Source organism: Antedon mediterranea, chromosome 4, assembly GCF_964355755.1.
Source record: "Antedon mediterranea chromosome 4, ecAntMedi1.1, whole genome shotgun sequence".
In the NCBI taxonomy this organism is placed as follows: Eukaryota; Metazoa; Echinodermata; class Crinoidea; order Comatulida; family Antedonidae; genus Antedon; species Antedon mediterranea.
The window spans coordinates 6,714,547-6,730,851 of record NC_092673.1 but is presented as its reverse complement, the minus strand read 5'-3'; the positions used below and the strand labels follow the sequence as shown (position 1 = coordinate 6,730,851).

General features: G+C 27.4%; 1 protein-coding gene across 1 annotated transcript in view; it reads right to left on the bottom strand.

Moving 5' to 3' along the window:
- LOC140047962 (LIM/homeobox protein Lhx3-like) overlaps window positions 1-13,102 on the bottom strand; it is a 40,406-nt gene extending 27,304 nt beyond the window's left edge. The window contains exon 1 of the mRNA XM_072092993.1: window positions 12,858-13,102. Within this exon, the coding sequence (XP_071949094.1) occupies window positions 12,858-12,915 (58 nt within the window). The 5' untranslated portion in view covers window positions 12,916-13,102. The remainder of the gene's footprint in view (window positions 1-12,857) is intronic.
- Window positions 13,103-16,305: the final 3,203 nt, after the last annotated feature.

Sequence of the window (16,305 nt, the reverse complement as noted above, 5' to 3'; positions counted from 1 at the left end):
CGGGTGCATCAAAATGACATATTCGAAACCCAACAAATCTTCTCTTAATGGTAATTACCCGTAAAGTATAAAGACATACATAACATTTCCTCTTATTTGTTTTACTGGACATTATCTACTTATCAGGGGCGATGTTCAGCCATCGACAGCAAAAACTTTTTGTTTGTTTACGTCTGTGTACATGACGGTGCGCTAAAAAAACAATGGCCCTTGCCAATAAATGACGGTTCGTTGATTGCCCAAAATGACTTGAATAATTTACACTCGCGTACCTGCGATACGTTCCAGTGGGAACCGATTTTAGAAAGTGTGCAAGGATAAACCAGGTGAAATATCACAAAATATAGTTATGATCGGGATTAAATTGGATTAGTCGGATAACAAAGCCATCCATTAATCCGTATTGATTCGGCTAGCGGCTGTATTCTAATAAGGGTTTATATTTCGCTCATATTTCTGTGAGAAATGAAATTTTGCAGAAAATATCGTTCATAAACCGATTTTGATCTCCTGACAGATTTGCATGTGAATCACAAACTATGAGAAATATTGCGCTTATAGCTTAGTGTATACTCTCCCCCCTTCTGTGCAAGTCTTTCAAATACACATCTTTGAAGAATCAACGTGTTTTAAAAACACACTTAAAACCTCAACCGTTATACGAAAATACAAATAAAAAGTCACTAAAAAATGTCAAAAGTGGAACTCTTGAGAAATAACTTTTTCTTTAAAGTTGCAACGTTATGCCTGTTGTTTTCAATATTGAATACGCCCAGTTCTAACTGACAGTAGGCTATAATGTTTTAAACCGTGTATATGTAGTGATTTAACATATATCACATATACTTACTTAAGAGTTCTTCGATTCAAAATTATTTTGTAATTAATATTTGTTGTATAAATACAAGTAACTAGATGGTACAAGATGGTCATTTCTAAGTAATTAAGTCAAATACTATACGAAAGGCTGGTGTGTTTAGTGCACATCCATTTATAATTTCACACAATATATACACATTCTAACCGGTACAATTTACAAAGAAATAATTATAAATAGAAAAAGAAAGAAAACCAAAATAAATACAAAGACTATCAATGAATTAAACTGTTTTTGATCAGAATATTATTTAGGCCTATGGAGAAAAATATAAGAAAATGAAGGACAAAATGGAGACTACAATGTGATTAAAGAAATAACATATAAGCCTAATGAACATATTGCTGAATTTGTAATTTATTGATAAATTAATAATTATAATATTACTAAAAAGATATACACCGAGAATTCAAGTAATGTTTGTTTGTAAATCCATGTGTAGTTACAACATTACACAAATGTTCTTGCCCACTTTTCTACGGAAGTCATTAACGTCAATATAACATTGTAGAAAAAGTCGATGCAATAAAAAGTTAACTAAACAAAAACTGGTTTTTGTTCAATCTGTTTTATCCAATATTGACATAAAATATAATATTCTACAGTAGTCTCTAGTCACCCAGGTGTGTACACTATATAAGCTATTCTTTAGTATCGTTTCATTTATTTCCAACAATAGAGAATATTTTTTCATTAACTTGTTTAGCCCACGGCCGTCAATTAACGATTGACTTGAAGCTTCTATATATCCTTTTTAATTATGATTGTAACATCAATTTGTCATTAGTTATTAGGCCATTTTATTGCATGTGAATTGTGTTTATCCAAAGTTTATATATAAAATAGAGTACTATCGTCGGTTTTAATAAGAGATACTTTTTTTATCAATTGTTATAAGAACAATGAAATAGTATGTTTTGTTTAACAGAGTTTATAAAATTCTTCATTTTAGTAGGTTTCATATGAAGTTGAACTAAAAACCAAATAATATAATGATATGTAAGAGAAATAATAATAATACATTTGAAGAAACCATTAATATGGATCAATACCGAAGATGACTCCTCTTACACAATGCTATGTATCTAATGTCTAACAAAAAAATAATAAAGAAAAAAGTAACATTCAATAATAATGATGCAATTAAATGTATGGTGTTGGGAAAGGGATTTATGAAAAAGAACGTTTCCTTTAACTTATTCCAAAGGCATGAGCAGGCAAAGTATTTAATCTTAATTTATAGATCCTTATTGAGTAGAAATATATCTTGCATGTTAAAAGAAACTGATGAATACCAAGCTATGATTAATATTATGCAACAACAATATTTGATATTCGAAGAAATCTTGAAAGATTTACTTCGTTTACATAATTTTGTGAATCTAATAACTTAATTGACAAATATAAAGAAATACAATTAACATTCAATAGGCCATGAATTAATATATGTTTTTGGTCGTGTCAAAAAGATTTATGCAAACCTCTAGCTTTTTTTTCTAGTCTATTACCAAAATATGTAATCAGTGGATAGCAATGATAGACCCATAATAAATATTGATATGTTTATGATGTGAAATATATACGGAACATTTTAAAATAAATGAAAACAAATCTAATTTATTTTAATTGTTTAAGCCGTTCTTAAATCTTTACTAAATTCAATGATTTAATAATTATTTTATGAACTAATTATTAAACCATTAAACTTAGTAGGGATTTAAAAACGGTTTACAAATTGACAAGAATTTTTTTTTAATTAAATTAAATCATTTCTAATTACATACATTACATTATACAATCAAACAAAATAAAAAAAAAGTGAATTAAAGATAAAATATGATAGTTTATAAATTAATTATTAAACCATTACGGACTCAACTTAGTAAGGATTTGAGAATGATAACAAATTTGAAATACGTTTTTACGTTATTTTTTTTAAATGAAATCATTTCTAGGGCTTAAATTAAATATTTATAAGCACAAATTCGTATAAATATATATATATATATAATGCTGCTGGTAACAATAAACAGAATTCATCTCATCAAAGCTAACTATAGTAAAATGAAATACCGGTACAGTATAGCCACAAACACACACAAAGAATTTTTTAATAGGTCTTTCGCCTAAAATTTCGGGTATGTCACCAACATTCACTTCTGCAGGCTGAATATTTCACTTTTCTGAGCCTTGTATTATTTTGCTCACCAAATATCACTTCATGACTACTTTGTATTTACCTTTGTTTGAAACGACCCTTTCAGTTTGTCGATACAAATTCTGAAACAAATCTTCTTCAACTTCTGAAGGTTTTAACTCCAGAGTGTCTACTCGTTAAACTAAGATTGTTTTTTTACTCGATACTGGAGAGTATCACACAGTATCAAAATGCAATACAGTGTCACAAATTTCACATGTTATAGTATCACCTTCCATGCAGTTACCGTAATATTTAGTTACAGTTTAACTATATTTAGTCCTAGTTTTGAAAAACAAATAGTGCTTGTACCAATACATTTGTGTCTTATCATTAATAATTGTTTTCATTGCATAATTAATACAAAATTTTATGAAGACATTAATTGGAAAATTTTTTAGGTTCAAACTACTTTTCGTTGGTCAAGATGGAATGACGTCATGACAAGGTTATATTATGGATTCATTAAAACAAAATTAATCTGAGTAAAATATTGAAGGATAGCAAAACATTGTAATAATTATAATGTTTTATGCATAAAATAGTATAAAAAACTATGATTAGAAATAATGTTGGCGTCTTGGAATATATTACTTTAATCTCAGAACATAATTTAGCAGAATAACTTTATTACTGGTAAATTATGAATAATTCATTTAATAATTGTCTCTTATAATTTTTGTGTTCACAGATTTATTAAAACGTAGAATAATATTCAATTAATAATAATTTGTATATGCCATCGTTAATGAAATTAACATTTTAATCTCATAATATTGTGATTATAAATTAAACGTATATTAATATAAATGTATTATTTATATTTTTTTCTAATATAAGGAAAAAAAGAAAATAAAATTATTAAATTTTGAAATATATATGTATATATATATATTATGTGGAATATTAAAGATACATAATATTGAAATAACCACAATTTAGTTTACATAAAACCAGTTAATATGTGTAATGTTACTCTTCTTGGATAAGACCAATCTAAAAAACACATTAATTTCATTTTACAATATCACGTGATATTAATTTTATAATATTTACTGCATTTGGAGATCAATGGCATTTTAAACGGATATTGAATTACAATAAAGGTAGAAATAATGAACTAAATATTATATAAAATGCAAATATGAAAATAATAACAATAATAGAGCATAATAACAGTATAGGCCTGATAGACATTATTTTTAAATAACAGTAATTTTATAAGATAACTATAACATTATGATATTGCATTGTAATTTGTCTGATGGCTTCAAGATATTGTAATTATACGTTCACGTGGTATATATATTTTACTGTATAATAAAAGAAAAGTCTATATAATAAATGTATGTTCTCGGTTGGGGTCATTCTAATTATGACATGATATTACATAATTATTACATATTAGTATAATATTCATTATTTCTGATCTGATGTATTTATATAATGTTCGCGGATCATAGGCCACATGTAAATTTTCAATTGTTAAACATGTTTATACTAGCTAAAATATTATTGTGTAAGTTGAGTTATTTTAATTTTTGCAGAATTTATATATTAAAACTGTTATATTATATTTGAAGATATAGCAATACGAATTAGACTATTTATAATTTATTAACCAAAATTCCCATTATTCGAGTCTGTACCGATTATAAAAAGCCCTTTTACGCTGATGCGTAAGTATTTAAAATGCATAAATCGCTAAAACTTAAGTCGAAAGATTTTTTCTACTAGGCCAAAGAACGGCGTTGAATTTTTGTTTATAATAGGAACATCTTGATTCCGGGGACTTTCCATTGGCTGGTTATTATATGATAGGATGATATGAGGCAACTGATTACCTATCATCCTCTTAAGACAGATCTATGTATGTATTATATACCGTTAGCAAGATTAAACCCTTAGGCGGTAGTAATAACTAATGAATATTTCGACTAGTTACTTTCGTATTTTCTTCAGGCCTTCATCTTTCTCAACAGGTCGCGTAACTATTGCTCACGAGATGCAAAAAGAACAGAGTTCGTTAATTTCTACTCATGGCGCTTGAACAAAGAATACAACCTTTTATTTTCTTGGATAGTAAGACGATCAAGGCCGATAACTACTATAGTTGGTTTGGTTATTGTTTGTTTTTAAAAGCACGGTATCATTAGAATGCAATTAGAATGTTGGTATGCATTGCATTGTGTGGAGAAGTAATTGATGATAAAAATATTGTCATTGTGTTGTACAGAAAAGTCGCATCACAAGACATAAAACTACAGCAAAAAATATGACTTTAGTAAGCATATATAATGGATTATTTTAAGATATCTTAAGATATGCACATATTGTAATCAAATTAGTAAGGTTAATTGATTATTATAAAAAATACATTTCAATCTATTTTAATCAACAATTGACATAATACACCGACCGAGATTATTAAATTTAAATATCAGATTAGGCATTATACATAATAATAACAGGTTTAAAACAATAATGTTATTAATAATAAATCCAAAGGCAAATTACTTCAAAAATGACAATGCTGTGGGAATCAGTGGCTGGATCTCAATGGAGATACAAAAAAAAGCGAAAAGTTAAATCAAAACGATAAAGTAAAACAGCCAGAAAAGTTAGCAGAGCTTTCGGCAACACTAGATTTGAGACTTATTTGGTTTCAGTTTGTTTTCAACACCCTCCACTATAGTACAATTCCTGGATACTTAGCCAAAATGTAGGCCTACAAAAGAGCTAGGCGCGTACAAAAGTGGTAAATTAATCAGGTTAATAAGGTGAAAAATAGCAATAAAATGATCTCATCATTGGTTAGATGCACTATTTTAGACATACCTTGATTGGCCTTGATAATGAGATTTTATTAAAATTATTATATTGGTCTTTGACACCTAAATATGACGTCTTGCTTCCTAATATTAATATACTATAAGCTATAACAAAATAATTTTAACTTTACATTTTTTGTTTACAAAATTGATTGAGAAACTTTATTTATAGCATTAAAAAAAATAATATAATTTTGTTTATATATATATATATATATATATATATATATATATATATGATGTGTTTGTATATATATATATATATATATATATATATATATATTGTATTGTATTGTAGGTGTCTTTGAATTTAGCATTTAATAAATCTTAAGATAAGATATTGTAAGCATAAAATATTCAAATTTAGTCGTGTACACGCAGCTCTAAAAACGATAAGAATAAAATCACGGAAAATAACCGTCTATCATTCCTCATCCGACGATCGTAACATATAGGGTTCGACCGAAGGGCGCCGAAAGTCTCATTATATTTTTGATTTATTGGATTCTAACTTTTATGTAAATATTGCCATTTATAAATACTTTGAAACGCCTTTGTTTTATAAAGAAAACATTCTTTGTGTACTCATTTTCAGTTGCACAACATATACACACAATAATTGACACGCGCAAATATTACAAAGTAACTGTGTTTTTTGTATGCGCTCGTTCAGACGAGGAAGATTGTAATTTTTTGTGCGCTCGCGTTAAAAAAAATGATGAAATATGTACAGCTTAGACGGATGTGTTCTGGCGAAATTTGAAGAACTTTTGTACGCACGCGTTCAGACGATGATGATTGTTAATTATTTGCACGCCCGCGGTCAAACAACGATGAAATATGTACAGTTTTTTGTATGCGCGCGTGAATTGTGTGTCTTAATGGTGCCGCTAACGAAATGAAAGGGATATATAATAATACATTACATTTTTCTTAATAAATTATACTTAAATAATGCACATTTAAAATCCTATTTGTGTTAGCTATGATACTTTTATTAATAGGCCTATACTGTAAATTACTGTTTGAAAGAGTGAAACTCGAACCTCTCCCCTCCCCCCACCCCGCCATAAAAAAAAATATACTTCTCAACAAACACACACAAATGATTTCCAATTAAATCTTATGGTTTAGGCCACTATTATAAGATAATAAATAACATTACTATACTGGAATAAAAATTTTCATCTACAATGGTATAAGTTTGCTTTGAAAAAAGAGAAATACGCATAACAACGTATTATGCATGTACTAATAATAAATCGTGACATTTATAATAAATAAATAATAAGAACAATCATTGACAAAATCATATCCATAAATTTATAACCAAAATAGGAAAAAAAATCTACGTAAGAAGATTAAAAATACGCGAGACAATAACACAGATTACAAACGTATCACCGTAGACAATAAAAACAAAATTATTCCATTCAAAAATGATTAATATAGTCAGAAGCCTGAATAATCGTTTACAATTATTGCATGACATTTTAAAGAGATTTCAAGTTTGGGAGAATCTGAAAAATCGAAACTAGAAAACAATTGATACAAACAATGATATACAGTGTAGACTAGATTAATCTAGCTTGTCGACTTGACCGTAGTTTATCAGAAAAATTGTATCTATTTTACAAAAGTGGCAGGCAAATAATCAATAAACATAACAATGTATATAACAGTATATAAAAACCATGATAAAACACAATGACAATGACAATGTTTTCATTACAATGACATTAACATTGTAAATGGCGCAAAATCATCGCTAGAAAGTTAATGTATTACTAATAGGCCTCGAAGTGAGATTTTTAGACTTACTCGTTCATTACAAAGCATTTCAATATATTATTAAAATATTTTAATATTTAAAACAATTTTGGAAAAAAAGCAAGAAAAGCCGTAAAACTACTAAGAATGGCATTCTTATATTTTTTTATTATAGAAATGGTAATGCCAACAAAAAATCGCTTGTAAAGAAAAAATTAATGTAATTTTTATAATTAAAATATCAAACAAATTAAATTCATTTCTTCATAACTACTAAATTTCTTATTTTTACAAAAAAAGAATAAGTATGAATAATAAGTATTTGCTTACAATTTTGTTCTTATTTACCAAGAATATTTTGTTATTTCCGAATATAATAATTATTCATATCCAGAAATGTAATTGCTTGTTTTTTTTTAAACGAATATATATAATATTTACCATTCTTTTAATTAGGCAATTTAAACATTTTTTAAAACGCACGTGCGTAACTGAATTCAATTTTTAAGACATTTATTTAATCAATATAACAACATCAAAATAACATTATTACGGTATTGAATGTATTTTATAATTTAAATTGCACAGTTGACCCGCGCGTACACAATACGATACAATATTTATGCTCAGATTGTAAACGCGCGCGTATACAATCCATTACAATCAGCATGTGTACACAGTCATTAACTTATTATCAGCTTTGAAACGCGCGCGTATATATTACGTAACATTATCAGTTTTTGAACGCGCTCGTACACAGTACTTTCAATCATTATCAGCTTACTGACGCGCGTGTACAACAATTATCTAGTTAATATCGCGTCACATATGCGTCCTTTTGTATGAGTTTTTATATATTTTACTGATGCATTACCCTTTCTTAAATTGATTTGCTTTCTTGTTAAGTTGATAATTGATTTTAGTAATTTACTTTATTCATTGTAACATTATATTAGGTTATTGATTTGTTTAATGTATATTAAGATGGCAATTTTATGTATTATGTATAAAAGATTGATAGTTTCAAAGGTAAATTGTAATTATATTTAAAATTAGTTCTAGTAGATGAGATGGGAAGTAGGACGGGGAATAAAGTTAAATGTCTACAATATAAACGCCGACTGAAATATAATATTCAAATATTCCTAATACCATAAAATATAATAAAAACGTGCGCGTACATAAATATTCAACAAGATAAGTCTGTAGTATAGACGCTTATCCTGACCTCTGTTATTTCATTACATGAAATATCGCCTATATCAACGTTGTTTCATTTATTTTAAAAGTTTTACTGAACTGCTGTTGAAATATTCACGATCAAAACTTTGTATGCGATAATGGTATGAAATAAAAATTAAGCAAATTATCGCCATAATGAATGTGTATATATACATGTTTTTACAATCTTTTTTTTATAGTTGTTTTAAATTATTTTGTATAGCGATTGCAATTATACTTTAATGTTATCTGATGAAAAGGCCAATTGGATTGGCTAGGGTTGCATTGTAAGTGTACTAAAGTTGGACACTCACACTGAAGAAATGACACTTCCCTGGTCCCCAATCCAGAAGGATAGTGTACAACGCAATGTAAGTAATTTAACCAATCAAAATACGATCATCCGTGATTATGCACATACGTACCTTCATTTTGGTGCGTCTCTTACAGATAACCTGTTTTTTAGTACCATAGTGAGCTGCCAATATTTAAAATTATTTTCTTTACATTTATATCTAATCTAATCTAATCTTATTGTCCCTCACCTTAACCACGTCATTAGGTAGATGATAACTGACAATTGACAGTCAGCTAGATAGGATTCTGTATAATAATTTAGTACTTTTAATACATGTTACCCCTGTCACTGGTTCGATATATAGAGACTGTGTCTGCTACCATTCAACAAGCATCGTAATGCAAGTAAAACAACCTCAAAACATCACACGAATGTTAACACTATAATAACATTATGAAACCTATATCTACATTACGGTTATATTAAACTTTTAAAATGGTCCACAATTATCAATTTATTAAAATATATCCGTTGTTTTTTTTAAATTTTGTATTTTTGTGTGTTTAATGTTTGTGTTCTATTCCTATCTGTTTGTGCTTTTCTAAAGAAATCAATTTTAATTTGTTGTATTTTTACCCTGCTTTCGTATGTGTGTGTATGATGCCAATCAATCAACACCGTTGTTGTTTATTCATTATTATTATTATATATATTATTTTCAGAAAAAAAAATGTTTGTTCTTTGAAATCCAATTCGAGTTTCTACTGACATATTTTTTCTTTTATATTTACATTTATCCTCGAATTTACAGGGAAATGGAATATATACATTATGATGTAAAAGCCATTGTCATCAGTCAATACAGACATCAACTTGTAGAAAATTAATCGATATTTGAGTGCTTTTAGCTCGAAATTGTATGTATTTCGAATGAAAACCTGACAACTACGACACTGCCTCTATACCAAAAGGCACGCAATATGCATTCTCGACAAATATTACAAACGTATATTTATTTTTATTGTAATTAATTCTTCTTTTTTGATAAGAGATCATAAACTATTTAACTTACAATTTTGCCTAATTTGATTACATTATTTTAAGAACGCTTTTATAACCAATACTGAATGAAGTATCGCTATAACTGTCAAAAAAAATGTTGAAAATCCTAATGTACTGAACAACATTAAATAAAGCAATTATCTATACAATTACTATATAATTATATGAAATTAATCTTTAATTAATTAATTTGTTTATCGATATAATTAATTTGTTTACATGCTTTCTGATATCTGTGACGTGGATGAAAACCATTATTGCCAGTGGAAATTTAGCCTACTATTTTTATTCATCCAATTTAGATAAATTATGTTGCTATTATTATTTAATATTAAATATTATTTTATGATTTATATTGCATATTACAATCATAATATTTACATTGTATCTATAAATATTACGTAAGGGCAAATTTGAGTAAATCTTGCATATAGCTTGAATCTCAAATTGTCTCATACTTAGGTAAATACTTTTACCTCCTAATGCAATTCAGTCTACTAATTACGTTGACTTATAATTAGTTATTGATAATTAAAACGAATAATAATAAACAGTAGGGGTAGTTGCAGACATTTGTTTTGCTGTCCATGCTAAAACATACCCGCACATAAAATATAATATATTAATATATATATATATATATATAATTATATTACACTGATGCACTGATGAAGGGCTAGTGTTGCCCGAAAGCTCTGCTAACTTTTCTGGCTGTTTACTTTATCGTTTTGATTTAGCTTTTCACTTTTTATTTTTGTATCTCCATTGAGATCCAGCCACTGATACCCACAGCATTGTCATTTTTTCAGTAATTTGCCTTTGGATTTATATAATTATATTATTATATTATTATATTAGCTAAAATTAGGCTCTACCAAATCCTCACTCTCATAATAAAGAAAAGACACAAAACTATAATAAATATTACGAAAGAAAATACTGTAGTGTACAATATAGCAACATAGGCTATACGATAAACAAGATAGACCGCCGACGGATTTCGGGTGCTGTGTGATTTACTCAGTATCTAGTCTGCTGTAATAAATAAATACAGTATCATAAATAACTGTATACCTACTACTATATAAAAGTCAATAGGACTAATAGTAATATGTATTCTTGGTTTTTTTTTAACACCGAAGCAATCGCATTCCAAATATTTCTAGCTATAGTAAAAGACATTAACTATTCTGACTTTTGGTCGGTAAAAGATCGCAAAATTCAACAGATAAGCAACAAAGAAATAACCAACTGATCATTACCAAATTCTCCGAGAATAATGGCCAACTGAACAAGCACTGTATCTCTTACTGACAGAAAGTTAACACAAGTTGACTACAAAATAAAATATAATCTTTAAAAATACCTAAATTATATAAAACTAAGGATTATAAAAACAAGTAGTCTATTAGTAATACTTTTGACTTGAACAGAATAATGATTCCGAATTGTTTTGATTATTTATCAATCATAATTAAATAAAAAAATATTGATAAACGCATTTTTTCAATATTTTTGGACTGATCTAAGTATTTTGAATTTTTCAATTAATTGACATTTTATAATTTATATTAGTTTAGGCCTAATTCATTTTTTTCAATTTCATTAAAAAAATTATTATTTAGCTATAGTTTTTATATTTCATATATAGGGGCGTACGCCAAATTGTGAACAGACTGGTATTCCATAGCGTTCATAAGCACGGCATGTAAAATACCGTAACGAAAGTATCAAGATAAAGTATTTATATAAAGGTTGCAATCTTACGAATCATAAGTATAGTTAATAGTAATAATTTTTTTTTTTATAATATGATTTTAAACATACTTATTATATAAAATTATTAAGTATAGAGTTAAGAAAATAAATGAAATATATAGTCCTAAGCATATTACGGTATATTATAAAACAAGATACATCATTATATCATTGTACACTAATCACAAGTTATGAATATACATCAACTTAAAGGTGTTTATCACTCCTTAACTTAATGTAATAATATCCTTAATTATTGGTATACTGCGGTTACAAACGAAAAAATAAAAATATTGAAAGTTAATGTACGGTATAATTTTTATCAACTGTTAGAATAGATGGTATAAAGTAGGTGATACAAATTAATATAAACAAATAACGTTTAGCACATTACGTAAAATTAGTGTCATACTTACGGCGAAAGAATAAGATACGATCGTAGAGTTATTCCGACAACCGTAAACGTACCGAACCCATAAATGTCACCGAATGTAAAAGCATTTCTACATAATACCACCGCACTATACCCACATAATTTATATTAACGTTAATTTCTCTTGTAAATATTTAGCCTGCCTGTGATGTTACAAGTTGAATAAGAATACTCATGTCCCGTCTACGAAATACACATAGCTCATTAGTCTAATTGATAGCGAAGTACTCCATGCAATCTTCTAAAGTGCTACACAAAACTAATTTCATAAATTAGTCGGTCTTCAATATTAAAAAAAAAACTAATTTATCTCAAACAAATAACTAATATATAAATGATGGAAATATTAAGAAATTAGAAAAAGATGATGATTAAAAAAGTTGAAGAAAAGCCAGCGAGTTGCAACGTACCTCCGCCCTGTAAGATACTCAGTAACATTTCGTGCTCCTGCTGTGGCGATGCCATCATCCTCACCAATCGAAATCTTCAATTTTTTCGCGTATGATTTTTCGTTGATACTGATGCCTCTTAATGATGGCTGTTCAACCTACTTGTGTGTGAGAAGGGTTGATAAATTCTACTTGTCGAAATCAGCTTCCAGTGCAGGTAATAATTTAAATATGATCGTGTAGACAGGCTTTATCCCATGTATTAGAACGGTGCGCATGCGCGTGTTTAGCTCATTATGTCGGTTTAGCTGTTGTATCACCAGCCCATCCAGATGCTGTAGTACTGTGGTACACTGTTTTACACACTATTTACATATAGTCTTTTGACATTTTCATATTTTGTTTTTAGCTTCTCTTATAAAATAATACAGCACCCGGTACTAAACACAACCTAAACTATTATGTATTATCTATAGCTTGAAACATCTAAATGTGTAAAATGGTTTGCCGTACGTTTTTTTATACACCATTTTCTTACAGACTGTTTACAAAAAAAATTCCAGTAGTGTATTGCGTTATTAATTTTTTTTGGTTAAACGTTATATTCCTAATTAGTATAGCAATAGAAATCTAATATCAGTCCAATAGTTTTAAACATCTCATCTGTAAAGTAAACAAATACACTTGTTTTACACACCATTTACGTACAGATATTTGCAAAAGAAAATCCCGTACTTTGCTTATATTTTATTTTGTTTACTTTATATTTGTTTATAAAATTACAGACATACACAATTAATGTATATGTAGACATAGTTTGAAACATTTAAATTTGTATAATAAATCAAATTAAAGCTGCTGGTACACACCATACGTACTGAAATAATAACAACCAAAAAATCATTATTTGTTTGTTTTTTTTCTGTATCTTCTTTTATTAAACATAACATACAAAATTAAATTCGATTGTCTATAAATAAAAAATGTGTGGGCCTCAATTTGAAAAAATAATCTTAAATGTAAATATAAGCATACAATAGAAATGTTAATATAATATTATATTTCAATCAATAGTTTGGAAGTATATACTCATTTCTAAAATAACATTATAATTCATTAATTTTTAATTCAGATATTTGATCTATTTTTTAACGAAACATCGAAAAACAACACTATACAAATAAACTACTCATTATGATATTACATATCTTAATCACCCTTATGAATAAATCGGTTTAATATCATTGATATACAGTTGATGTTTAGCAATGTTGAGAGAACATTTTCTTAAATTGATTTATAAATAGATTATTGTATTTGGTGTGAATTATTGTAGAGGGTACATTTCTGATTGCAGGCCCATTTATTATTTATAATGTAACTAATACTTTCTAAATTATTTCTTTTTAAATTTTCATATCTATTTTGTTTTTATCATTATATTAGGCTTTTAACATTTTTTTCATAATTAATTATAATTTAAATTTTAACTATCATTTGTATTTCCTTAATTAATTCGAAATTATGTTCATTTTTGTATTTATTTATATATTTATTTATTTATTTATTTCTGTTGTTTTGTCCAAGAAAACATAGAACATAAGAATGAATACAATTGGCAGACTTCGAAAATTACATTGCCTTGTTTTTGAAAAAGTTTTCCACTTATGCAGAATAACTTGATTTCGCCAAAGAAAGCCTATTTACTATTGATTTTTCTTACTTAAAAAAGTGAATAACTATTATGTGACAACGTATTAAAAAAATGTGGAATTATTTTTTGGGAGAAAATCGTTAAAGAAAAGTTTTCTAACAGGTTAAGTTGTCATTTGACATTCTTTAAAAATTTGTGTTGAATAAATCAAACCAAATTATATAAAAAAAAAAATTTATTAAATTTAAATATTCTTGTAACTTAACTCAACGTAAAGGTAGAATTGAAACAACATAACCTATACACTATTGTAAACTTGTTTATCAACTTGCTTACTTTGCCGTCTATGATAAATCTAAATAGACAATAATTAAAAAACAGAGAATGTTTTTTGTTTAAACGTTGATACAGAAAAGAAAAAAGAAAAAAGAAGAAAGGTGATATTTGAAACATATTGCTAGCTTATAAGATCATTAAAATTATTGTTACCTATTGCCTGCATATTATGCTTACATTATATTTTAGATTTAACGCCTAAGAGGCATGACCCCTCCAATTGTGGACCAGTCCACTCCTCAACCAATCGGTGTACATACTGTACAGCCTAAATGGACACCGGGCATGTCCAGGACTGACTTACGGCTGCGGCTGGCTGCCAAAGTCAGCCGTAGACATCAGAAGCGAGATCTCTGAAATCCGACGGTGGTCCAAATTGGAGAGGTACATTGCATCATGGAGTTGTAACTATTTTGCTTGATCTCACTTTGTTTTTTTCTTTTTCTGTCTCAAAATGTTATTTTTTTTTGTAATTGTAATGCGTCCGTCTATGTTTTATGTTTTATGCTTAGGGACTACAAAGACAAGCCACTTTGGCTTCTGTGTGTCTTGACCATAAACAATGTAAAATGTCTGTTGATCTTCAATAAATGTTGTTATTATTTATTTTGTTAAAAAAATAAACAAATAATGCATTAATACACAATAAATTAAATACACGATTAATTTCATATTTTTTAAAGTAATTATACAATGTTATATTATTTTACAACTAACTGATATTAAAATTAAAGAATATCTTAATATATAATGATATACATTATACTAAAAAAGACAATTTCAAAGATGTAGGCCTACTGTAAAAAAAGAAGATTTTAAGAGTGAGACTTTAAATAGACCATTTTTTTAAAAACAAGTTATTCACTTTTTCCGATAAAAAATTACAAAATGTTGATTTCTCTTATAAGAAGACAAAATAAACTGTTTAATTTAACCAAAAAAAATATAAAACTACAGTTAAATATTAAAATATAAAACTACAGTTAAATATTTATATTTGTGAAATTAAGTAGCATGTTCAACAACAATGTTTTAAAATTTTTTTTTTTTTCGGAGAAAAATATATCTTAGCTAATATAAATCAAAACTATTTTTCGAATACATGAATAATCACACTGAAAATGATTTTTCAACCAGAATTGTACATTTATACTAGAATATTTAAAGTGCATTATTTCTGTAAGATGTTCTACCTTTAATGAAATGTCCTAGTTAAAATTCCCGAACAGGTCTTGCAGATAAAAAGCTTTCGTCGTTGATACTACGCAACAATTAAACTCAACAGAATACGTCCCGTTTGCAATTTTATAAGAAATATTACACATCATTTCCATAATCCGTTGATTGAAACTTGCTTGATTAAACGACTGTAAATAAATTGATATAGTTTCATATTTTAATTAATTGTTTTTACATTATCGTATAGAATTTAATAGAGAGTGAGAGAGAGAGAGATATATAAAATTAGATAATAATAAT